The 26,334-nt window shown below is 40.7% G+C and overlaps 3 protein-coding genes and 1 long non-coding RNA gene across 8 annotated transcripts in view; 2 read left to right on the forward strand and 2 right to left on the reverse strand.

Moving 5' to 3' along the window:
• The window catches only part of COL24A1 (collagen type XXIV alpha 1 chain), a 249,765-nt gene extending 231,084 nt beyond the window's left edge, over positions 1 to 18,681 (forward strand). Inside the window, exons 54-60 of one of the 2 annotated variants that reach the window (XM_050962090.1) lie at positions 3,744 to 3,779; positions 3,877 to 3,903; positions 5,199 to 5,264; positions 6,097 to 6,265; positions 12,906 to 13,015; positions 16,661 to 16,876; positions 18,520 to 18,681. In XM_050962090.1, the coding sequence (XP_050818047.1) occupies positions 3,744 to 3,779; positions 3,877 to 3,903; positions 5,199 to 5,264; positions 6,097 to 6,265; positions 12,906 to 13,015; positions 16,661 to 16,876; positions 18,520 to 18,666 (771 nt within the window). In that variant the 3' untranslated portion in view covers positions 18,667 to 18,681. Of the gene's footprint in view, positions 1 to 3,743; positions 3,780 to 3,876; positions 3,904 to 5,198; positions 5,265 to 6,096; positions 6,270 to 12,905; positions 13,016 to 16,660; positions 16,877 to 18,519 lie in introns of those variants that run through there. The other variant, XM_050962091.1, reaches the window with a different exon arrangement.
• LOC127055317 (uncharacterized) overlaps positions 1 to 26,334 on the reverse strand; it is a 210,018-nt gene that overhangs the window by 94,304 nt on the left and 89,380 nt on the right. The gene's annotated exons all lie outside the window — the stretch shown is intronic.
• Positions 20,190 to 23,600, reverse strand: LOC127055346 (uncharacterized). Its single transcript, XR_007775463.1, has 3 exons — positions 23,482 to 23,600; positions 22,829 to 22,993; positions 20,190 to 20,286 (listed from the first exon to the last, which is right to left on the reverse strand). It is a non-coding gene; the product is annotated as an uncharacterized LOC127055346 (long non-coding RNA).
• The window catches only part of ZNHIT6 (zinc finger HIT-type containing 6), a 66,944-nt gene continuing 63,888 nt past the window's right edge, over positions 23,279 to 26,334 (forward strand). The window contains exons 1-4 of one of the 4 annotated variants that reach the window (XM_050962206.1): positions 23,279 to 23,366; positions 24,364 to 24,429; positions 24,509 to 24,615; positions 24,703 to 24,788. In XM_050962206.1, coding sequence (XP_050818163.1) covers positions 23,284 to 23,366; positions 24,364 to 24,429; positions 24,509 to 24,615; positions 24,703 to 24,788 — 342 coding nt within the window. In that variant the 5' untranslated portion in view covers positions 23,279 to 23,283. Of the gene's footprint in view, positions 23,367 to 23,696; positions 23,758 to 23,790; positions 23,981 to 24,363; positions 24,430 to 24,508; positions 24,616 to 24,702; positions 24,789 to 26,334 lie in introns of those variants that run through there. The other 3 variants (XM_050962209.1, XM_050962207.1, XM_050962208.1) reach the window with 3 other exon arrangements.

Here is a 26,334-nt window from a genome sequence, read left to right on the forward strand (position 1 = left end):
TTATTTCCAGTCTGAATTTGTCTAGCTTCAACTACCAGCCATTGGATTTTGTTATATATACCTTCATCTGCTAAACTGAAGAGCCCATTAGTAAATATTTTTCTCCATGTAAGTACTAATAGACTGTAATCAAGTCACCCTGTGACCATCTCTTTGTTAAGCTAAATACATTAAACTCCTTGAGTCTATCACTATAAGGCATGAACATCTTTCCTGAATTGTTGGCACCAGAACCGGACACAGTAGAACCAGACACAGCAGCAGTCTCATCGGGCCAAACACTGAGGACATATACAATCTCTCTACTTCTACTCGAGATTCCCATTTGTGCATCCAAGGATCACATTATTAGCCCTTCCTGGGGCAAAAATCTGTGGGGATCAGTCCTGCTTTGAGCAGGGGGTTGGACTAGATGACCTCTTGAGGTCCCTTCCAACCCTGGTATTCTCTGATTCTATATTGTCTTCAATAAAATGGGACATAAAAACCTGTAAAGGGTGATTCTTCTCACTTACACCAGTGTAACCCAGGAAGAATTCCATTTCAGTCAGCATTGTTACACTGGCATAAAGGTGGTGGAAGTGAGTTGATGATCAAAACTATATGTCCTGATTTTCATAGAGGCTGAGCAGTCACAACTCTCTTTAGGTCAAATAGGAGTTATGAGTGCTCAGCACCTCTAAAATCAGGCCAACTGTGTTTACGGTCCTGATCCTGCAAACACTTCTGTACATGCTTAACCGTAAGCATGTAGGTAGTGCTATTGTCAGTGATTGCTCATGTTTAAAGTTAAGCACATGCATAAATGTTTGTAGGATCAGAATTTTTAGGTATCAAAAAGAAAAGGATGGAGTTCAGGCCTTTGACCTTTTGTGCTAGCAGTCAAATTAAGGGCTTGAAAGGATTAAAGGATACACTAAAAATAATTCATTTTATTCTTTGTTTTTGGTATTAAGGAACTGGAATTGTACTTTTCTCACTCCTTTACTTATCCTTTGATCACATTAGCGTTTAAGTAGATTCATAAAGCTAATCCTGAACATTCCAGGGGAATATTCTGCAATTAACTTAATCCATAAAATGTACAATTTAACCTTCTACTGCAGCTCTGTGGCAGAAAGGAGCATTTATAATGTTTCTACAGAATTTCCAACATACTGTTTGCAATTTTGTTATGTTTAAAAGGCTTGTAAAAGCAATTGATGTAGATCCTTGAAGTTTTAAAGCATTTAAGAAATGTAATATGCCCAAGGGGGGTTGCCCCAGGTAGCAGTTGGCTGCCAATTTACCTTTTCATATGGGATTTGATTAGCAAGGAAATAGTGGATCAAGGCAGATTAAGTCACATCACTTCTTTATAGAACAGTTTAAATTCATCAGAACAATACAACTATCAATAAAATCCCTCTCTATAAATCTCAAGTGTCTTAAAATAGTTCCACAGACATACAGTTGTGGCGCATATACCAAAAATATAGAATCCTTCAGCTATTACGAGAAATCCAATGAAAGTTTTGAATCACTGTACACAGAACAAAGACATCTATTCACTAGAAATAAGTGTTTACATAGGGGCAGTATAGATCATTGAAGCCTTCACATCTTGCTGTAACTTGGCCATTGTGTAACCCAGTCCTGAACCAAAATACATAATTATCTCCTTACTTTGTGGAAATTATTCTTTTAGTTTCCTTTCACCCTTTCCCTTTCTTTTTCTACCAATATGAATATCTGATGCACTTTGTTGAGCATGATCAAAGAATACAGTAATATACACCCATTGGTTTGAAGGATCCTTGAAACAGATTGACGACAAACCTGCTACTGATCTGGTTAATTAAATGCAAAATTTTCAGCTGGCATAAACTGGCATAGCATTGTTGAACTCACTTGATTTACACCAGCTGAGAATCTGACCCAAAGTAGTCATACGGAAGATTTTGCTAACGTCAAATCTCATCAATTTTATAACAACAATAATAATACTTTGTGCCTATTTAAGCATAAGATCCCAAAGCACTTTTAAAGGTCGGTAAGTAGTATTAGCCGTAGATGGAATAAGGGAGACTGAGTGACATTACGTGACTTGCCAAAGTCACACAGAGTTAGTGGCAGAGTTAGGAATCAGAAGTTTTAGGTTATATTACTGTTCCCCTACATTAACCACTAATCAATGGTGCCTCTGTAAAATTACAGTAGATGTTGATCTGTGGGATGGAGGTGGTGGCTTATAGTCTTGAATATGCGTACACAGTGTGAAACCAGGTAAGTAGGACCCAGTAACAGTAGGTGGTGGTTGAAAAGCTGACAAAATAAAATATCCGAACTGACTTAGCCCTTAAAGCCTTCACATTAAAAAACAGCAAAGGCTGAACCTAAACATAAAGAAATGTCCTCAGTTTTAACTCCCCTGCATAATTACTAGACAGCTGTTTATAGAACAGCAGCACTCACAATATACAGATTTGGGCTATGGAGACTGAATCAAGGTCATCGTAACAGCTCTCATTGAAAATCAAATGCACTCTCACATAGCTACCATGTGTTCTGTCCCATGAATTTTACATCACATGGGCTAAAGAATGTGACCAACGTGCTTCTAGAGATTGATAGATCTGAAAAGTCTCAATTACCCAAATTAGTCTCTTTATATGATCTAATCTGGCATCCTTTCATTTAAATGTGTGTGGACTAGCATGGGACACAACCCTGCATGCTCTAAACTCCCATTGACTTGGTTGGCAGTTTGAGATGCAGGATCATGCTCACAGTGGTTCTGTACAGTGTTGCTTATGCAGATGTTTCTTTTGAAGTCTCTTGGATGACATACTAATTGTTGGTGTGTTAGTTAGAGAACTGAAAGGAACAGATGAAATGGTTTACTACTAAGATGAGAGTTTTGGCCAGATCTACACTAGAAACTTTTGTTGGTATAACAGTGTTGATTAGGGATGTGATTTTTGTGAGGTCTACACCTGAGGTGTCAACTTTTCTCTTTCCTTTTTCACTTACGTTAACCTTTTGTGTGTGTTGTACACATTATTCCCTGCAAGGCCCCTGCTGACTGTAATTGGTTCCCCCTCCGTTCCTGCTGCTTAATTGCACCCTTAAATGAAGTTCTTCTGGGGCCGGGGATGGTGGTGACATGCTGCTTAGATTAGAAGGAGAGAAGCCTGCAATGTAAGGGCCCGTTATGTGAGTGTTCCACGTCCTGGATCAAATGTCATACTTTGTATTAAGTGTACTTTTATAAATAGTTTATTACGGGCTAATACATTATTCATATATATTTTACTAAATGGTTGATCAATTATTAGAGTCCAGTAAATTAAGAGATTCTTTATAACCATCTATAACACTTTGTGCTGATGTGATAATAGCTATCCATAACACATACTACTCATGTGTGACATGCTTATAAAATCTATTAAACATTTATTAACCTTTTGCACACTATTTATAAATATACTCTGAATATCAAGTGTGATCAGATAAACAGAGGGTTGTTTTGGTATCCAGCACTATCAGCCTGGCACTTTTCACAAGAACAACACTCACTTTTTAAAAACGCACAATGCCGTACATTCAGAAATGGAAACAAATGGTCTACAGCTCTGCCAAGAAATCTTTGTGCAGATTACAGCTGCCTACACTTCATTATGGCATTTTCTGATTTAAAAAAAAAAGTCAAAAGTAGAAGGATTTTTTTTAACCCTAATTCATTTTATCTTCCTTTCTCCTAGGGCCCTCAGGGACCACGGGGTCATCCAGGTCCACCAGTAAGTGTATAAAGAGGTATTTTTATCTAGGTTCTCCTTGCACATATGATTTAAAGAAGCCTGCAATACCTAATAACTGCTTTCTCTTGTTTTCTAGGGTCCACCTGGGGCACCTGGTCCAAGAGTAAGTTTCATAATTGTGCTAACTACAAGACATTCCCTCATTGTTGAAAGTGAAAATGTTGAGACCCTCTTCATAGGGTATTGCTTCCTCCATCATCTTAAGTGAAATTCAAATGTTTTTCTTTAGCACTCATCACTATAATATCTAAGCTCAGATACAGTTGCTATGCTAAACCTCCTATCCAACATCTTCCGTCTAGTAGTGCTACCATCTTGCAGAGTCCCAAAAGGGCAAATCACATGCCCATGCTCACATGCTTGACCTTCATAAACTTCACTCCAGTTTGAAAGCTTACTTATAGGAATTCAGCATATACAAATTCTGAAAGAAAATAGGATGCTACATGGTATGTCATTCACCAGGTGCCGTTGCAGTTTACATAAAATGTATCCATCTTTTTCTAGGGGGTTATTATCCAGCACTTACTGGGAGGATGGATTTACTGTTCTAGTCCTTTTCTATTATTTCTGCTCTATTGGGCAGCCCCCTTCCTGGGCCACCCTCCTGAGTCAGGCCATGGCATGACAGATGCTACACCCCCTCCCGCTCTGGCATCCCCCCTACAGTGGGGACTAGGGTGGCCTGAGGTATGGTAGGCAGCTGAACTAGTTGTATGCCAGCCAAGGACTCCCTCGCATTAAAGGAATTCTCAGCTGGCAAGGTATAGCACTTTTCACCACTAGAGTAGTGCAAAGGGACCAGAGAATCTGACCCATGTTGTATGTGCATGACTAGAGACTGAATTGTTCTTTGTGTATCATGTTGGGAGAGTAAAAATCACCTTTTTCTCCAGATATAAATAGTATTTGTAACTGTCGATGTATTAGATTAGATGGATGGCAGACAAGTTTGGAGCCAATAGTTTTGCTTTGAGATTTTGGGGGGGATTTTTTGTTTTGTTTGTTTGTTTTATTTTTCTCCCAGGAAAATAACTGATAAAAGAAACTAAAGTAATTTATTTTTTAAAATTACAATTCTTTAAAATAAGAGTATTCCATTTCATTCTGCTGTTTGCTTTTTCCTTTTAAAAGTAGAAATTCACATAGTATGTAATGTAATGGGTGTGGAGCATTCAACTAAACAATGAGGAGACCTCAGAGGTTTTGGAGAAGGCGGGCTTTTTTGTCCTTTTTGATACATACACATTTATGTGCAATATGTTTTAATCAAAAGACTTTCAAATTCTTCATCAGATATAACTGGTATATTTTTGCAGCATACTTGAAGAACTTACAACCTTAATTTTATTCTCTGTTGATTTTACTGCTGATCTTCCATGGTTTTGGTTTACACAGAAACCAATGGACATCAATGCTGCTATTCAAGCCTTGATTGAATCAAATGGTGCACTACAGATGGAGGTAATATATCTTGCTATATTTACATTGGCACATACATTAGAACATTTATAAAGAGTTGGGTTTTTTAAGGCCAAAACATGGCTTCTTCACAAAGGCTTTATTGAAAACAGAGAGAAATTAGAAACTGTTTTGTGAGGAAAAACTAACCAATGTATAATATGATTAAACAAAATTGGATACATAGGATGCAATTTAAGTCAAGTTTTAAAAACCACAGTATTTCCAATGTTTAAATATGATTAAAGAGGATGGAAAGTATCAATCCATTATACAATGTGAAGTGTATACATTCAGCTATATGCCTACAAATGAGAATGTCATTAAGGCCTTGATCCATCAATCACTTACACACACTTAACTTCATGCATGTGAGTAGAGTCATTGCAGTCAATGAGACTACACACATGCAATGAACTTACTCACATGTGTAAAGTTAAGCACATTTGTATGTGCCTTTAGAATTGGGACCTAAGACTATTAACTCTGTTGTTCAAAATCTGACAGTGTGGTATCGCTTATAAAATGAACTAATTCCTTTCTTTTCTTTTCTTTTTTTTTTTCTTTTTTGGGCGTTCAAATTTCCATTTTCATGTATTATAACAATGTTTTTGCATGATTTTTAACCTGACTGTAACTCCTTTGCTCCAATAATTTTAATAAATTGTACTAATTATTTTTAATATGAATAAATCATTTCTGTTATCGCATACGTGGTCGGCTGCATGCATCATAAACACCTTTCATTTCTGCATGTGGTCTCCAATGGGCATTTGATTTAACTGCATGCACTGCTGCTATGGCTTTTTTGTGATAACATTATTGCTAACGGCAGAGCTACCAGAATACTGAAGTAACTTTACTAGATCACAGTGCAGAGATATTCAAAACGCTACACTATCTTAGCAATTTACTGCACAGTATCAAGAACCCCCTCGGCACTCGGGATAACCCAGCACGCATCTGCAGGGATTTGCTTAACTGTGAACGTAAAGTATCAGATGGTAAGTGTCTACTTTCATCAAATTGTACATATCATCAAGATTTAGAATATCTTGTTTCCAACTTTTAATTTCTAGAGCAAAACTGTAATGGGTGGCATTTTAATAACTATATTAATTTTAACTTTTTAAGTCCATATTACTACTGAGTACCACACACCTATCCATAATGGACTTGCCTGTCACTTTATGCCCAAAGCAGCCTTTGCTCTCTGTGGATGGTGAAAAAGTAATTGCTACTACTTCTAGGCTATTCCAACCTACCAATACTCAGTGCTGAATTTCTTGTGAGTAGCAGGAACTTTAAAACAATCTCAAACCTGCACTTTTTCAGTACAGAGGATATGATAGTCTTATCATGCTCGTGTAAACCAGGGGTAACTCAGCTGAAGTCAATTGATGTACACTGATAAAAATCAGGCTTAGAGACTTCTTACTGCCCACACCCAGACTTCTACATTTACCTTTTTCATTTTACATTATGAGTTTGCGTACACTGAAACTGGAAGGTGTCATTTACAGTTCAAGTAGAAATACCCATGCTACCTTTAATTGAACTAGTGCTCTAAAAGTACTTGTGCAGTGGCACAAGTGATGGGATGGGCAAACCACCTGAGTACAATCCTAAGTACATACTTGGGCAGGTAACGCCTCCCACTGCTCATGCCTCCGCGACTCCACTTTTATTTTTAGCACGTTAGCTCAATCGGAGCTAGTGTGGGTATTCTGCTCAGCTGCAAATCACACCTTCCATCTCCAGTGTAGACATACCCTGAGATGTTATGTATCTTGTGTGCCCCTCATATCAAAGAACCTCATGAAAAGTGATCTGACTGAGGTGACTCGGTGTGATGTATTTCTCAAAAACTCAACAAAAACAGTGTAATTTTAAAGCCTTGCTACAGACACCATTTAGATTGGAAATTTCAACTAAGAGAGTTTGGCTCCCAGTACCGATTGAAACTCATTGAAAGTTGAGCATTTAGTACTTTTATGCCCCCTTGAAAAGCCCTGCCTTAATCTAGCTACCATAGTATTTCTGCAGCACCTATCACAATGTTTCCATATGCACCTTTTTACAGTAAGTTATAGATTTATTATTCAAAAATAAATGTTTTGGTACTTAGGTATTTAAAATATTTGCTCTAACACCAGGTCACTGGTGCCTAACACCATATTCAAGATTGCTTCTACTTCTACAGAAATTCTCATGGCCATCATTGCTCAAACTCGCACATATCTATATGTATTTTGCACTAAGTTGATGTGAATGTATTGTATATGTAAAATATGTCTTCTGATGTTAGCATATTCAGTGTTCACTGCTCATACCAACACCCTCAAACTGCAGCTTGACGAAACTGGGCATATTGACATGACTGACTGAAGTGCCCGCTCCTGGAAGCTCTTAGATGTTTTAACAACTTCATACACATAAAGTAGTCCCACTGAACTACTCACATGTATAAAGTTACTCATGTATGCAAGTATTTGCAGAATCTGAGCCAATGGCATCATCTGACTCAATGTGCAGAATCTGAGTTCTGTAATTACACAGTTTCCAGACAATATGGATTTGATCCTGCTCCCATTGAAGCTAATTGTGACTTCAAAGGGGAAAGGATTGAGCCCAGTCATTACATAGCATAAGAACAGAGTAAATAACAGGCTATTCAACAGTGCTTTGGAATGTACTATATTCAAACATGGTGAAAGCTGGCCATATTGTATAGATATGTATAATTATATTTTTATTTTTAACACTAAAGTACTGCAGATATAGAGTAAATAAAAAACATGCTGAAAATCTGAAATCTAGTCTTTCTAATATTTAGTAACATTTTCACATCTTTTAAATCTAGCTTTGTTATAGAAATAATTTCTCAAATACCTCATCCTGCAACGAACTTTGTGTGGATAAAGGTCTATATTTTTATAGGAAAAAAATGTGTATAATCAGATATATTGACAACTACTATATTTGAGGCAACCATTAATCAATAAATCTTGAATGGTCATTGAAATGTGCGGTCAGTAGAAGTATTTCACATACTTCACCATCTGAGTGTGTTCATTATAAATATCTTCAAATCTTTCCATTAGTATCATGAATTTCTTACAGGTAACAATTGTTAAAATAAAAACAAATATGCACAAAGGAAATGAATTTAGAGGTAATGGGGGCAAAGTACTTATTTTCAAATGCAACCTTATGTAAGTGTTATGAGGAATTATTGTTGTGCCCTCTGATGAGCTAAACAGCATGTATATGGCATCTAACCGGGTAAAATTGTCCAGAGTCAGTCTTTGTCAGGCAACTTACTGACTCATACCTGATTGGCTAATAACAATCATGAAAGAATTTTCTTCCTGCATGTAGACTCTTTATTTTCTGTGGGCCAAGTCCTGGCCCTGAGTAACCAGGCTGTGCACTGTGGATAGCTGCAGAGGTCAAGAAGGAAAGTATCTCCCTTCTGCAAATTGTGGAACAGCAATGGAGCAACTCTGAGATCACTGCAGACAATAGCTCCTACACCCCTTTGCACATGAGGGAAGGGGAAACAACTGGTGAATCATCAGCCCCTGCCCCACTTCTGACACTGCCCTGTGCATCAAGGTGCAGGGTGTGCACACAGCAGGCACCTAGCCCTCCACCCCTTACCCTGCAATGGAGCTGTACTCCCCTGTGGTGATAGGGTTTGCCTGTATGGAGCAAAAGTATTGTATTCATTTTCAGTACAAACGTATGCAGTGGCTTTCACATACTGTAATGATTTAAACATGTTTAGAAAACTCATGTAAAACAAGACTCTTCCAAGGAGCCTAAGGGAGTTAAGTAGCCAAATCCCAAACAGTTGAGGATTAAACTCTCATTGCCTGTGTCATAGTAGCATGGTAAAAGCATGGAATAGGACCATCCCTCATGCAGTAAAAGCTGCAAGAAGCTAAGGGGGAGGAAAATTCAATGAGGTTTTCTTAACAAAGCTGTTCCATCATCAGGGTTTGCCCCCTCACCATGCCCTCCGTGGGTCTTACTCCAAACTCCATGGGTCCTCCAGGATCCACGTGAAGCCAGAGCTATTCTCTCAGGCTCTAGAACCCAAGTGTCATCTCGTCTTGCCTTCTCAGTTCTTGCTAGTGCACTCCCAGTGGAACTGCATTACTAGAGGTCCCAGGACCGCCCTTTGAAAGAGGGGTTGCTGTTACAGAAGGGGCTCCACACAAAAGGTAATATAGCCCTAGGTTATATTATCTTGTCTACTTAATCTCCAAAACACTGGTAAAGAAAGGATGTGCTCGGCCCTGACTAGAAGCCACCCGTTCCCCATGCCCTCTCCTGCAGACATGGGGAGATTTGCACAAAGGATCCTCCATTTGTCAATTCTGGGGCACAGTCTAGCCTATCTTTAACTGTGGCTTAGGAAACATGGAACTAAATTCTGCTTTATTTTAGACTTGTCACGTACGCTGTTTCTTCTCTCACTGACTTTAGTGGGAGTTGCACCAGGATAAAAAATGAATAATTGGCCTTAATATTCTATCCCAAGTATGAAAGAAAACACTAACCAACATCTTTAAGCACATTACACCCACATATTGTAGAGAGGGTCACCTGTGATCTTAGCAGCAAAAGTGAAAGGAAGATATGGATAATAAAAGCATTTTGTGCACTACAGCCCATACATGCAAACAAACAATTTGCTATTTTATGATCTGGTACTTGTACTAATTTCCTGTTCACAGAAATTGATGAGTATCTATTACACTAACTATAGAAAAAGGATTTCTTCTCAGAATTAATTTTGAAACAAATCTCTAGCTACTGTATGTGGAGAAGAGGATTAGCGTTGAGTCTAATTTACATCTCCTAGCTGCTGAATAGTCAGTATTAGTTATAGAATGAACATTAGTTCCATCAAGGAAATGTGCTCTAGAATCTAGAGTGGATAAGAGTGTACCAGGTCTAAGTGTGTATCTGTTAAGATAGATGTAAAACTTAACATATCTTTCTTATAATTCCAAAGCTTAATTTTTTTCTTTTCTCTGTTGGCACAGGCCTTTCAGTACATTTTTCAAACTGTATTTTACTTTGAGATTGGTTACAACAGGGGTCTGCAACCTTTGGCACGTGTGCCAAAGATGGCACACGAGCCAATTTTTAATGGCACGCTGCTGCCTGCTGGAATCCCGGCAAGCAGCAGCATGCCATAAAAAATCCTTCCCTGCCCGGCCTGGTCTGCTCTTCTCCACCCTCCACTCCCCCACCCCCTGCAGGGGCAGGGGGCAAGGGGCAGAAGCTTGGTCCTGCTGGCTCCCCTGTCTCTTCCAGTAGTGTGCTTGGTTCTCGCCTCTCCTCCGTCTCTCCGTCCCTCCGTCCCTGCCGGCTGATCAGCTGATGGCCCTTGCGAGGGAGGGGGTCAGGAAGGAGCAGAGTCAGCATGCTCGCTGCTCCTGACGGAGGCAGAGAAGAAGCTGAGGCAGGGCCTTGGGGAAGGAGGGGTGGAATAGAGGCATATCCCCTCCAGCCCCTGCCCTGACCCCCCCTCACACACTCCCCAGCCCTCTGCCCTGAGCTCTGCAGCCCCGCACACATCCCAGGCCTGTGCCCTGAGCCCTGTGCCCCGCGCACACCCCAGGCCCGTGCCCTTTAGCCCCCTCATAAACACCCAGCCATCTGCTTGATTCCTTCACCCCCCACATGACCCCAGTGCTGGCTCTGGCACCCCCACACATACCCAGCCTCCGCACCCCTTGCCCTGACACCTGCACCCCCTTCACATGCCCCCAGCCCTCTGTCCTGACTCTTGCACCCCCCACATCCTGACTCTTGCACCTCCCACATTCCCACCCCCATCCTGAGCACCAAACGGGAGTTCCTGCACCACCACCACCACCACATTCCCACCTGCACCCCTCGCACCAAATGGGAGCTGCCCAGGTACGTGCCCCACACCCAAACCTGAGCCCCCTCCCTCATTCTAGCTCCTGGCTCCTTTATCCCCAGCCCTCTGCTCAGTGCACTCCCACCCTCAGCTCAGTGCAGAGAGAGGAAGAGAATGGGCCAGAACCAGGGAGAAGGTAGGTACCCACTGTATGTGGGCAGGGCCGGGACCCCAGACTGGCATCAGGCTGAGTGGGTCCAGCAGCCAGGATCCTGGCTGGCAGGAGCTGGCGGATGGAACCCCTGAGTGGCAGCGGGCTGAGCCTCTCAGCCCACTGCTGGTCTGGGGTCCCAGCCGCCAGCCCCGCAGAGCCCACTGCTGGTCTGGGGTTCTGGCTGCCAGACCCTTGCCAGCCAGGGTCAGAACCCCAGACCAGCAGCAGGCTGAGCGGGCCAGCGGCGTAAGATCAACATTTTAATTTAATTTTAAATGAAGCTTCTTAAACATTTTGAAAACCTTGTTTATTTTACAATACAACAATAGTTTAGTTATATAATATATAGACTTATAGAGAGAGACCTTCTAAAGAACATTAAAATGTATTGCCGGCGTGCAAAACCTTAAATTAAAGTGAATATATGAAGACTCGGCACACCGCTTCTGAAAGGTTGCCGACCTCTGAGTTACAATGTCTGCCGTGTATCCAAAACCCCTGTTGTATCCCTCTAGATCAGTGGTTCCCAAACTTGTTCCACTACTTGTGCAGGGAAAGCCCCTGGCGAGCCAGGTCAGTTTGTTTAGCTGCCGTGTCTGCAGGTTTGGCTGATCGCGACTCCCAGTGGCTGTGGTTCGCTGCTCCAGGCCAATGGGAGCTTGCTGGAAGCGGTGCGGGGCACAAGCAGCGGACCAAGTTTGGGAACCACTGCTCTAGATAGAAAACACATTGAAATAAACTCAAACAATCAAGAGAAAGGGGATTAAACAGAAACTGGTCACAAATACAGATCAGTCATGCTGTACATCAAATATAGATTAGCTGTGCTGCGATGATGACAAGGTGGCAGGAGCTATGATCCAGCATACAAATGCTGGGCTCTTCTGCTGATCACCCTGTTAGAGCCTGCATAAAGCTGTGGAATAACTTGTACCAATTCATGATGGCGGCAAGTACTGCTTAGTAACTCCACCAAGATGTAAGAGCTGCCAGTCAGAGGGAACTGAGGGCAGGGACATGGAGGAACTAGCCAGGCTTATGATGAAAACTTAGGGTGATGTTCGTGTATTTGATAAAGCCAAATCCCAGGAAGAGGAGTACATCTGACCACCTATAGCATGCATAGATTTTGTCGGGAGCATAGTGGGAATGCAACATGTTCACACTCAGTATTTAGTATTGGAAACAAAGGATAGAGTTGAAAATTCCCAACTGGTACAAAAGCCATAGAAAAGGTAAACCATATGGAATAGTTATTGATAATATGACAGTAATGTGAAGGCTTTGCGGATTTTTATTTATTTGCTTTGCTTTGGCTGAACATCAAATTTTTATGTGCCACATTCAGATTACCTACATTGGGCATAAACACAGAGTAACTCCAAGGAGGCTAGTCTGTTATGTTCTTTAGTGATGCCATAGGAAGTTAAGCTGCAGTAATAATACTTCTAACATTTGCCAAAAATTATGGAAATTTTATTCAGAAGATTGTTTAACAGCAGTTATGTCTTTTTTCATCTTTCTATCTGGGATTATAAATTGATAGGAAAATACTGGATTGACCCAAATATTGGATGTCCTTCTGATGCCATTGAGGTTTTCTGCAACTTTACTGCTGGTGGCCAGACATGTCTATCACCGGTATCTGTGACAAAGGTATGCTTTGCTTCTCATTAGGATATATGTATGTGCTTAAACTCTGAATAAATGAACACTGATTTACCAAGTGTATGCTGGCATGTCCAATTTCTCAGTGCTAACCAGCTTTATTTCACCATAAATTAGATCCGTGTTCCTCTGTTTAATTTGATTACACTGCTCTACAGCCAAAATGATTCTGAAATAAATGTAGTCCAACTTTACTAATTTTGGGTCACTGAGAATGAAAATGATGCTTAAAATTGTTGATTGGCTCTAGTTTTCAAGATATGCTATTGGGTCAGTATATATGACCCTTGACTTGGGAATGGCGGAGGATAAGTGAGTTATAAAGGGAAGGGATCTCAATTTAAACCAGAAATGACTAAAATACATCTTTGACTGGATCTATGAATAAATCTATGACTGGGTTTGGACAGTACTTGCTTTTTAGGCAAAACAGTGAATGATGCAATCTGAAGCTGGTATTGCATCATACATGATATGAATTGCATCATGTTATTCCTAGAAGTCATGGATGATGCAATCATAACGAAGCTGACATCACTCTGCTGAACAAATTGCCCTATATCAGCTGTAGAAATCATAGTGTTGTGCTTTCTTATTTGTCAGTGTTTGATTTTGCAAAGGGACACATTTCTGTTTAGCCAAAGTGAGCAGAGATGCCTCATACTTGTGTGAACAGTGCAGATGACTTCCGCTATGTTTGTGGTGAAGTGACTTTTGCATCACAAAAGCGCAGTATAACCACTATGGTTAAGAAAGCCTATCACCTTTATTTTGGCTGCAAAATTGGAGATCAGGACAAAAGGTGGGCCCCACACACATGCTGCAACACTTGTGCAACAAATCTTCACCAGTAGTTGAACAGGAAAAGGAAATCTATGCCTTTTGCAGTGCCAATGATTTGGAGAGAGCCAACAGATCATACCAGCAATTGTTACTTCTGCATGGTGCCTCCAGTTGGAAAAGGTGTGTCAAAGAAAAAAAAAAAGTGGACTGTGCATTATCCAAACATTCCATCAGCTATACGCCCAGTACCCCACAGAGAAGGACTGCCGGTTTCTGATGCACCAGAATCATTCTCACTTGAGTCAGACGAGGAAGAGGAAGAGGATGAAACTTCCGGTCCTGAACCATCAATGTCACAGTACCCACATTTTCTCCCATCCTCCTCCTCTGAACCACCCCTCATAACACAAGGTGAACTGAATGACCTTGTCAGGGATTTGGAACTACCCAAGAGTAAGGCAGAGCTGTTGGGCTCCAGACTACAGCAGTGGAATCTCCTGGCAGGCTATCAGGGCAAATGGAGCCCATCAATGTTTTGTGGCAAAGTACCTGCTTCTCCTCTGGTGGCTCAGTCCCTTGCCGCCTTGGAGCCACAGGCTTGGGCAAAGCAAAAGCCTTTCCCAGTCACATAGGGTCTGGCCGATCCCTTCTCAGTCAGTCCCTTGCTCAATTTTTCTCTCCTTCTGGGGAGAGTGCAATCTGCCTTGCAGGAAGAGTTTAGGAGTCCTACTCACTGACAGCTACTCTACTTCTCTCCTCCCCCTGCTTCCCTGCCAGGGAGGGTTTAAAAAGGTCCCCAGCAATTGGGGCCAGCTGAAGCTAATTAGTTCCCTGGTAACCCCTGTTCCAGCTGAGCCTTGTTTCTCCGTGGCTATCTCCCCTCAGTGGCTAGAGAGAGGCCTTTTAACCCCCCTGGGACTAATTACCACCCCTCTCCTGGTAGCTAATTGTCCTGAGTTTGCCACAGCTTGCAGACTATTGCTGGACAGTGATAAGCGATGCTCCATTTAATGAATACAAGAGACAAGCCAAGAAGCGCCAAGTAGACACTGAATAGGACTAAACTATGTACATAATAGTTTTTTGCCTTTTGTTTCATAATAAATTTTATTTCTATAACCCTTTTGCTTATTTTTAAAGTGTTACATAAACAGGACAGGTGAAATATTATCATGTAAAGCAACCATAAACACATGAAAAGACCTAGGTTTACAATTTATGATTAAAACTCTACTATCTACACAATATACATAGACATAAAATGTAAAAACTTAAATATCTTTGAAACAGTAGCCAATCAGTTGTTTTAATTGTCATATTTGAATTCAGTACATCAAAATACATAATAAATAGCACATTTTATCTCTGAAGCAGACGACTTCTCAAATATTGTAGACCAGTGTTATCTGTTTCTTTTCAGAGATGTCTCTATGCGACTATCTTTATGGGCCTCTCTTTAATCTGTCTATAATATTTTAAAATGCACTGTCCCTGTATTGCACCCTGTAGTTGTCATTAAAATGTGAATTGACATAAGGGTCACAGCTCTTGAACATTTAACCAAAATATTCAGTGCAAACTGGTTTTGCTTTTGTTTCACTAAATGCACGCTAACATCTATTTATATTTAGACTGCAAGCCTTTTGGAATGGGGACTTGATTTTCTGTGAAGTTTTACCTATGTACTTTAACTGAACTGTACTGAACCATATCTGTGGGGGTGGGGGCCAGTTTGCCCATGAGAGGAAAAAGTCCCTTATTGGGTTTCTCTCATATTGTTATTCAGGTGGGGGTTTCCCATTCCAATAGAATGAGCCATGGTTCTGCCCCATACTCTATAGATCCCTCTGGGATGCTGTCCTTGTGGAGCCCCTGTGCCCTTTATGCCAACTGTATCTCCAGATCATCCTACTCTCTCTGCCAATCAGCACAGTTCCACTGGATCCACATGAGCAAGAGAACCCCTAGCCATGCTTCCCCTAGTATCCCTCTTCAAGGTCATTTCCCCACTATGGAGGACTCCACAGAAATGTATTATATTTTCAAGGCTTAGTCCTCACCCAACATACACCACCTACTAACTGCCCAGTCCCTGCTCTCTCTCCTCTAGGCAGATTCCAGTCCTGGGGAGAGTCCTTCACAAGTCCTGGAGGATGGTGCAGCACAGGCAACTGACACACCTGTCTGATTGGGAGGGGTGAGATCTGTGCACAGAGGATCTCCTGTGTGTACAGACTTAGGGGGCATAGGTTGGCCCTCTGTATATACTTGTTCTTGCAAATATGCAAGAAATAATGCAAGAAAAATTACATTTTCCATATATAGCTCAATGTGTATCGCCTCTCTCGCTGTCTTGCAATATCTCAGGTTATTAATAAAATCTAGGTGTTGAGAGGCAAAGCAATATAATGGACTAAAAACAAGACTGGGAGCAAAGAACTTCTGAACTCTGATCCAAACTCTGTCACTTCTTTCTGTGCATGTCTTTCTTTGAATCAGTTTCCTATCTGCAGAATAAGTATATTTACCTACCTTCATTTCAGGGGTGTACTGAGAATTAATTAATTTTATAATGAGCTTCGAAAATGTAAGTTTAACAAATGTATATACTGTATAGGCTTGTATACAATTGTGTGCGTTCATTATGGTGATTATGGAATTCCACTTTTATATATACCTGACACTTCTGAAGAAAGCAGGAGACACGTGCATTTTGGTTTGGCAACCAAATTAACTGATATAGGTGATATTAACTATAAGTGCCATATTTATATTGCCAAAATCTTTCTGATTGTTGGCCATTGAGCATGATACAACTGTTATGTCTAACAATGTATTTTTGTAAACTAGTTGGAGTTTGGAGTTGGAAAAGTGCAGATGAACTTCCTTCATTTACTGAGCTCAGAAGCAACCCAGACCATCACAGTTCACTGTCTGAACACGCCAGTGTGGGGAACAAATGAGGCAGATGCTCAGAAAACATCTGTTCACTTCAAAGGCTGGAATGGTCAAATGTTTGAAGCAAATACACTACTTGAACCAAAGGTGCTTACAGATGAATGCATGGTAAATACATTTTGGCGTTATTAAACTTACAGTGCAATTAGTGTTTAGATATTATTAGATGAACAACAATAAATATAAGCTTTGAGCATTTATTTTTCCTTCTATCATTATAACAGTCATTTAGATTTCCATAACATGAAGCACACTTCTCATTTGTTTAGCAAGTCTCTCCATATGTTGACCATTTGATATTAAGTTCGTATATCCAAATGCTAACAGCAATTGCAGTTATGCAGGGAATCTGTCTTTGCTCTTAGCATCAGACCCAGTGGACCCTGCTTGTTAATTCTACCAGGACCTGAGAGGTGACAGGGCCCTCTCTTCAGAGGAAACTTAGGATAGATACATAGAGGTTCTTCAGGAAATCCTGGAACAGCCAGGCATGGGTTGAAAGCTTAGGCTGAGCTATATATTCTGATGATGTTACCTGAATAAAACCAAACTGCAGGAAAAGGGCAAGTTCATTACAGGCTAGAAGTTAATCTTTTGATGACTGAATGTCTTTAACTTCACTAGTTACAGGGCAATTGTCTACTTATGTAATAAACTGATGATGGACAAACTTTCATTGGCTAAGATAAATGTTTTTGAACTTGGAAAAATCTGAAAAATCTAATACATTTCCAATGATTATTAGATCAACTCCATTAACAGGCAAGATCTTGCCTTTACCACTGTCTCTTGTACAATAATTTGTATTTTTATTACAGAGAGCCTAAAATATCCAATTCTATACTGTGCTAAAGAGAACAAAGGACTTAACCTTATCCTGTCATCATTCCAGGGGTGGAAATCTTTTGAATTCACTGGGAGATTTGTGTGCAGACAGATGGCATGATGACAGGTGCTTTTCAAACTGGAAACTGTATTAAGTGGATATAAAATGTTACCAAATCAGAGTTTTCAGCACACTTAGACCTGTAGCACTTTGCACTGGTATAAATTACTGCAAAAAGTGAAAAGCAGTGAATAATCAGGCCCTATATTTATAAAAGTATGTCAGATTTGGGTTTTTCACGCAGTGATGGCTACTGAAAAGTGTAGTTTTTCTGAGATTCTATGAGATATCTCTCTCTCTCTTCAGGAAACTATGTACTATACAGATTTCCTGCAGAATCTCACATATCCCTTCCTGCAGGGATTTCACTTTTCAGCGGTCTCCACTGTACCTGCTGCTTTGATTGGTTGGGCAAGAAAGCAGTGACTGCAAACATCAAGACTCCCACATCCCCAAACAGTGTTATACTGTTATTTTATATTTTTTATAAGGTAACCGTTTTTATTGAGATTTTCTAAAAATTAAAATAACCAAAGTTCATGACAAAAAATGTCGCTGATTTCCCCATAACTCTTAAGAATGCATATTAAATCCAAGCAAAAACCTAGGCAATATAGATATGTATTAGTCTCATAGTTCAAGTCCTCATCAAGCTTTACAGCAAGTTAGAATTTTGACAGATGTTCTTTCTTCAATGGATTGGGAGATGGCCTTTGAAAAAAATCACACAAATATTACATGTATTGACAAGAGAAAACAGATTACTCATTTGCTTCTCCGGTTCCTTGATTTCTAGATTCTCTCTGTGTTTTGAAATTGATAGTTGATATGCATTTAATGCTCTCTCTAATTCTGTGAACTGCAGATCCAAGATGGCAGCTGGCATAAGACCGAGTTCCTTTTTCACACTCAGGACACTACTGACCTTCCGGTTGTTCAAGTGCATACGTTTCCTCATCTCAAACCAGGACAACAGCATACCATGGAAAGTGGTTCAGTATGCTTTCTCTAAGCTTCCTAACCTGATTCTGGTTTCTCACAACACCATGGAACTGTTGCACAGAAAAAGCATCTTTTCAAAACAAAAATGAATTAAAGATTAAATCATTATGAAACTGTGGAAGAATTTTAAAGCAAATTGTTGGTTATATCTTAAAGAATCTCAGGAAGAAAAAGACTTCCTCCTAAGAAGGAGAAATGGCATTTAAAAAAAAAAAGACTATGATGACTTTGCTAAAGTATTTAATTTTTTAAAATATTGGTTGGTGCTTTCTTGTATATTTCCCTGGAACTGAGAACTATATATCTAAACATAAAATTCTTCAGGACCTCTAGTATTCTTAATAACCTATTTAACAACACTGTACAGGACATCCTAAGGAAAGCTGGAGACATACAGTAGTAAGGAGCAATACTGGCTAATGCTCCCAAATGTGCAATAGCTTGTGTATGAGAGTGAATTATGCCACAGTACAAGTAGTTGTCTTTTCTTAAACACTAAGTTGTATTATAGTCCTTTTGGACACATACATCTTAACAGATGGTACACTACCTCTTACGTGTTTCCTGTTTGTATTTCTGGTGCTCTTTATAACACAAGGTGCTTGTGGCTTTCGTAGACATTATTTGATTCCCTTTTTCTCTTGCAGACTGTATGTGCTGGTTACATCAAGATATGTTTCTGTTGTAAAAGTACTTATCTAAATTGTTTGGTCACATACTTCATTACAAGTAAAAACATTATTTATGTGAAATTTTTGATTAAAATGTTTTTGTTTATTCTTGTGGAAGTGGTATACCAGACAGCACATTGTATATGGTGCTTATAGGCAGGACAACTAATGGTTAGCCATTGTAAAGATTGTTGTAGAAGAGCTACTTACAATAGTTTTGGGGTTTAGTTTCTGGACTGCAGTTAACTATTTTAAACACCCAATAGCATCTAAGATGATGTATTGTGTATATATTTTGTAACTTGTTGAAAATGTTAATACAGCATATGTTCTGAATGGCTGCTAAGTTATAATCATAATTATTTCAGCAACTTAGAAATTCCATTTGTTTGCAATATTACTAGACACTGTTTCACACTTTTATTTTATTGAGTCTAAAAGTATTTGACCCTCAGTTGTTGAACAAAATACACTTTTAACATTAAGACAAAACATGTACTCTAAAAGGTTTTGCAAACTGCTTGCCTATATCTGTTGTCAAAGCAGTGTTCGTACAGTAATACAGAGCAAGACTATACCTCGTATTTGGGGGGAGGGAGAGTGTTCAAACAGCAATTCATTTAAATCATCTTTATCCATAGTAAGTCATGCTTACTCATCTATAATAAAATGTGCTTCAAAAATAACTGTTTATCTTTTATTATTTTGATTCCTTTTCCTTGTATTGTTCATTTTCAGCAACCATGAAAAGAGTACAGAGTCTCTTGTTTGATAAGTATTTGTATTAGGAAGGGAAACACATGCATATTTGTGGCGTTACAGGATATTGCACAAATGACATAGAACATTTCCTTATACAAGACAAATGTGTAGAATCTCCTATTCTAAATCTGAGGCTGAAGTAGCATTTTTTCCTCAAATTATAGATTTCTTTAAAGTGTGCATATTCTTTGAGTAATCTAAAGAAGCAAATCAAGATATAGAATGATCAATTAAGGGGAAAAAGAAAAGAAGAGATTAGTTCAGAGAAGATTTGTCATTGTCATTTCAGCATTTAAAGGCAATATTATGACAGTTAACGATTTCACATGTGGTCTTAGTTTGACTTTCCACTGAGATCATGTTACTTCCATTTGTTTTTGTAAGAAAGCAGTCTTTTGTAACATGCTGTGGTTTTTTCATCCCTTTATCAACCTTATTCTCATTTTCACTTACTTTTTTAATGTTTAATGCATTTTTAATGCTTGTATCTCATAAGGACAGTGCTGTGTTAAAAAACAAGCATCTTTAAATTGTAAGAAGTTTTGTATATGTGTATATTCTTTAAATTGGCATATATATGCATTCCTGAATTTTATAGCTAATGCTCTAAAATGGTTATTCTGCATCAATAAAATTGGAGGGGGAGAGAGTGGGAAACCTTAATGAGCCACTTCAGTGGCCCATCCTACACAATTCAATTCAAATAAGAAAGTTAAATCTCTACTTCTTTTGATGATAATACTTCAAATTGCTCTAGGCAACACAGAATCAGTCCAGCCAAGCGACTATGAACCCCTCCTCCCCAAACATCATTAAAATAAAGGAATGTGTAACAGTTTGAAGTTTTCATGAAGGAAGAGCATGTCTTGTGCCAAAAATATCTTCAATATATATCTAACAATATAAAAAGCCAGACAGAATCTCTACTTCAGTGGGTCTCAAACTTTTGTACTGGTGACCCCTTTCACATAGCAAGCCTCTCAGTGTGACACCCCCCTAATAAATATATTAAAAAGTATTTTTAATCTAACACCATTATAAATGCTGGAGGCAGAGTGGGGTTTGGGGTGGAGGCTGACAGCTCACGATTCCCCATGTAATAACCTTGCGAACCCCTGAGGGGTCCCAACCCCCAATTTGAGAACCCCTGCTCTACTTTGTTTTAAGCTTTGCTAAGCAAATTACCAGCAGAGGTGGACTCCTCTGATTCCTTGTGTTACGTAAAGTATTGCCTCTCTTGACTGAGTCAGCAGTGACTGGCTGACCTAATAGATCTGTCTCTAACACTTGTAACCTAACCTAACAAACAGAATATGAGAAACGCTAAACATTTAAAGTGCAGTACTACTCTGAAAAGTAGCTGTGAAAATGGCATTGTGGAGCTCTAGCTGATTTTTGTATCACATTTGTTCATTTACAAATAAGAAGAGCGTTTCTCTGTCACCTGTACAAACCCAAACAAGTCTGGTTTTGCACACTCCGCTCTGCTGCAGTCTGAATTTTCAAAGTCAAGCTGGATAGTTTCTGACATATCACCTCTAGTAATAGAGATTCTATAGGCCAATAGCTGCTGTAAGTTATACATACACAACCCTATTGTCCTCACATTCTGTCCTTAGCTACACCTCTGCAAATGTAGGAAACAAAGAATCAGACCCAAAATAATACCTATTTAATAGGTTTAAATAATACCTATAACCAAATGTCACCTCATGAAGAGAAGCGCATCAGAGTGGGGACAAAATACAGTATGTATCTCGTGAGGGGTACATGCCACTCATCAACATGAAAAAGAAATCAGCCTGTTTAGGTAAGGGGTTTGTTGCAAATGGAAACCCAACCTGTGCAGATCTCCACACAGATTTGGAAATCCTTACACAACCACCTCAACCTACTCTACCATGAGAGTATAGCCTGCTCCCACTGCAGTTGCACAAATGGCCCACGCCACATGGAGTTAATACCGGTCTAAGTGGCAGGGAACTTGAAGAAAACCTGCTCTGGATAGGAACTACATGACTCCATTCTGGCATGCTGCCTGCTAGCCTGTAAACCCCTATCGATACAAAGGGTGTGCTCTAGGTTTACGGGGAGAAGGCCATAAAGCAGGGTGGGTTTCCACCCCTCTGCCCACATAAATGGAGGGATACACCAGTCCATGTTTAGAAATGTAATCACAGACCAAGTGAACTAAGTAGGCTGTTTATCATATGATCATTTACATTCTAAGGCCTAGGTGGCCACCTTTGCCATTTAGGGCTCACTAGTGACACTGGAATCCATGGCTCCTTCATTGCCCAACAGACAGAATGTGACATATGCTATCCTAGAACCACTGAGCTTGAAGGTGCTGTCGGTCAAACCATTTAAATGCACTAAAACCAATGGGATAGCTCTGGGTTTACTTTGTGTAGATTTTGGACCATTATCTCTAAATATCCAAATCCAGCCAGAAAAGTAACAGCTCTTAATTAGGTCAAAGAATTTTACAAATATCCAGCAGTGCTTACATTAGTGCAACAGTGAAGACCACACAGTGACCAGATTTTTAAAACAAACAAACAACGACCAAAAAAACCCTCACTGGTTATAGGTAAAATTTAAAAGCTAAAAGCAATATCATCCCCGTCTGCCCATTGTATACCGGGGATATTTCCCAATCAGAGGAAACCACATGGGCATGAGTGAAATTAACTTCTGTTTCCTCTCTGGGGGGTGATCACTCAGTGCCATACCTACGCTGCCATGTCCCATGCTGGGCTCCAGGCTTGGGACTGCATGAAACTTAATGGCACAACCTCCCACATTCGGGACCACAACCCCGACAGCTGGACTGGGGTGAATTGGTAACCTCCAGGTGCAGCCTGGTGGCCACAGCCAGGGAGTATGAACGGTTAACGATCTCTGCAGGGAAATGTGCCAGTGACATGCGAGTACAATGGATAGGCCCCAGCCCGCCAGTGGGAGGGGCTTGGGATGGGAGAAGGCAAAGCGCGGGGGGGGGAGAGCCATCCCGCCGGGAGGAATTTCCAGGTCTCCATGGAAACAGCGGCGCTCTCCCAAGCAGCCGCCAGGGGCCAGTCACGCGCCGCCACCCTGCAGCGCAGCCGCAAAGCGCCGCCACGCTGTGCAGGCCGGTCGGGAGGAAGACGGCTCACGTGACCCCTGGCGGAGCGTGTGTAGCTGGGACTCGGATGGAGCAGGGAGCCGGGGCGGCGAGCGAGCCGGCGGGGAGCCCGGGGCTGCCCTGCGGCAAGCGGAAGATGGCGCTGCACGGGTAGGAGCAGCCCGGAGCCTCGGCTACGCAGATCTATGTCTGCCCGTGGGGCAGGATGTCCCGCTGCTCCCTTTCCGAGGCCTGGGGGCGGCCGCGGCGCTGCCGCTTGTCTCACCCGCGCGCCCGGGGCCGGGGATGCCGGGGGATGGGGGGTTGTCCTGTGCCCGCGCCCTTCGGCGGGGCAGGGCGCGAGGGTGTCACCGTTTCCCGGCCCTCAGCTCCGGCGGGCGGAGCGAGCGTTGCCCTCGTGTCCGTCACTGGTTGGCCTCCTCCCCAGGAGGCGGGCTAAAGGAAGACAGCCAATGAGTGTCGCCTGAGGTGCGGGGGGGTTTCCTGCAGAGAGGCGTTAGACGCCCCCCTTGAGTGGCAGTTTAGGTCCAGACCCTAAAAAGTATTTAGATGCCTAGCTCCCATGGCTTTGAGTGAGGCTACGTCTTCACTACCTGCCGTATGGGCAGGTAGCAATCGATTTCTCGGGGATCGATATATCGCATCTCATCTAGACGATCCCCGAACGCGCTCCTGTCGACTCCGGAACTCCACCAATGCGAACGGCGGTAGCGGAGTTGACAGGGGTAGCCGTGGATGTCGATCGCATGCCGTGAGGACAGTAGGTAATTCAATCTAAGATACTTCGACTTCAGCTACATTATTCACATAGCTGAAGTTGCGTATCTTAGATCACTCCCCTCCCCTAGTGTAGACCAGCCATCATGAGAGTTAAGCACCTAGGTATCTTTGAGGAGCCGGGTCTTGGTTACTCACTTCCCATTGTTTCTTGGGCAATCTCCCCCAGTATTGATCACCCTGTGGAAATGTTTGGAAACTACTCGCTTTGCTGAGGCATCCATATTTCCTTTCCCTGCTTTCAGGCTACAGTGATCGTTTCTCAGAATTATGACCCATGCTTGGTTAAATGTAAAGAAAACCTGTCTTTTAAGTACAAACACGAATGCACTATTTTGATACAAATGAAATGCCTTTTTTTTTCTTTCAGATGTGAAACCTGTAGTGGAGAGGAAGCAAAGTACAGGTGTCCACGTTGCATGAAATACTCATGCAGGTATATACAATTTGAATTTTTTCTTGTTTGGTTTTTTGTATGCTAGAAACAGGACGCTCAGGTTTCTCTGTACTTTCAGTTTGGCGTGTGTGAAAAAGCACAAAACTGCACTGAGCTGTAATGGAATCAGAGAAAAGGCAGCATTTGTCTCCATGCACGAGTTTAACGAGTTGAATCTCCTAAGTGGTAAGAATTTCTCTGCTGTGTAAACTTCACCCCATCTTCTTTTTTAAACCAGCATTACACTTTTCTTCCTGGTCTTTGTATATTTAGATTATCGTTTCCTGGAAGACGTAGGAAGGATGACTGATGGTGCTGCTCGAGATGTTTCCTTGCATAGACCAACAACCAATAAATTTGTGAGTTTCAAGTTACCTTTTTGGTCAGTTTAAAGTAGAAATGAGACTGCTCCAAAATCACAGATTAGAACATCTCCTGACCTCCAAATTGAGGTATCCAGATCCAAAATTTATGATTGGTTCTTTTCCTGTAATGGGCTGAACAAACTTTAGATCTGAGTCCCCGTGAAGTTCAGGCTCAGAACTGTATATATGAAGCCCAGTCTTAAATTAAAGGAGAGCTCCAATGTAATATGAGAGATTTAATAACATGCGGAGCGGAGATGATGACAGCTAAAGAGCTGGGATAAGTGGCATCACGCGAGGAGTGCGAGCTGAGCTATTAAAAAGGGGAAAGGACTTTCAGTAAGAATCATCCTTTCAATTAAAGTGTTAAGAACTCACAATAAATATATTTTCTCTCTCACAGGTCCTCCCAGCAAATCTAGGGAAGACCATACTTTACATTCCTGATACTTCTAAGTTAAAATAACAAGTGAGGTGGAGAGAAAATCAAAATGATATATTAAGACTTCTTTGTACGTCATAAAAAGCCACAAACTCAATGTTGTTAATTTTTTTAGTCCTATGCAAACCATCTCTAAATGTAATGTTAAAACTCATGCAGCAAGAAGATGCCATGTGGACAGTTTGCTGTAAAGTAAAATTGAAAGAATCAAGTGTTCTGTTAGAACTCAATCACTCAGCCACACACAAGTAACTTTACTTGAATGTGGTCCTGTGATTAGACTCAGTTCCCTGGTCTGTTGCAGACTTTGTGTATGAGCTTGGGCAAGTTACTTATGGACAAGTTTTTAAAGATGTTTAGGTACCTATATTCGTAAGATGGACAGATTTCAGTGTTCATATAAGTAAATTTACTCATTTAAATTTACTTGTTTGCAGGAGCCCTTAGAAAACACCAAATAGTAGGAAGTGCCAGATTTGTTTTAAGTGCTATAAGTTTTAAAATAGCTGGTTTAACAATAAACAAATATCAAAGTTACCGCGAATTCTCAAATTCTGTAACTTGTCTAAAAGCAACTTTGAAGCTTTCTTGTTTTCAGTGTATAGCAATGAGAAATCATGTTATTTCAGTCTAATCTTACATCATCAAATGGTTTTTAGGTGTAATAATTGTAACTCACTGAGAGAGAACAGCCCTGTTTGCTGAATGGGAATACTGGAATAGTGATTGGTATTACTCAAAACTGTTTTGAAACTAACTTACTTTTTATCTGTATCTGTGGTTTGCAAATACACTTATCCATATAAGGCAGTGGTTCTCAAACTTTTGTACTGGTGAGCCCTTTCACACAGAGAGCCAATGAATGTGACCTCTTCTTATAAATTAAAAACACTTTTTATATATTTAACACCATTATAAATGCTGGTGGAGGCAAAGCAGGGTTTGGGGTGAAGGCTAACAGTTCGCAACCCCTCATGTAAGAATCTTATGACCCCCTGAGTGATCCCAGCCCGCAGTTTGAGAACCTCTATTATAAACTAAGTGATCACTGGAGTTTTCCTAAACAGATCTTTTAAAGTACAGCATAGTTAAGTTTGC

The sequence above is a fragment of the Gopherus flavomarginatus genome, chromosome 7 (genome assembly GCF_025201925.1).
Source record: "Gopherus flavomarginatus isolate rGopFla2 chromosome 7, rGopFla2.mat.asm, whole genome shotgun sequence".
NCBI lineage: Eukaryota > Metazoa > Chordata > Testudines > Testudinidae > Gopherus > Gopherus flavomarginatus.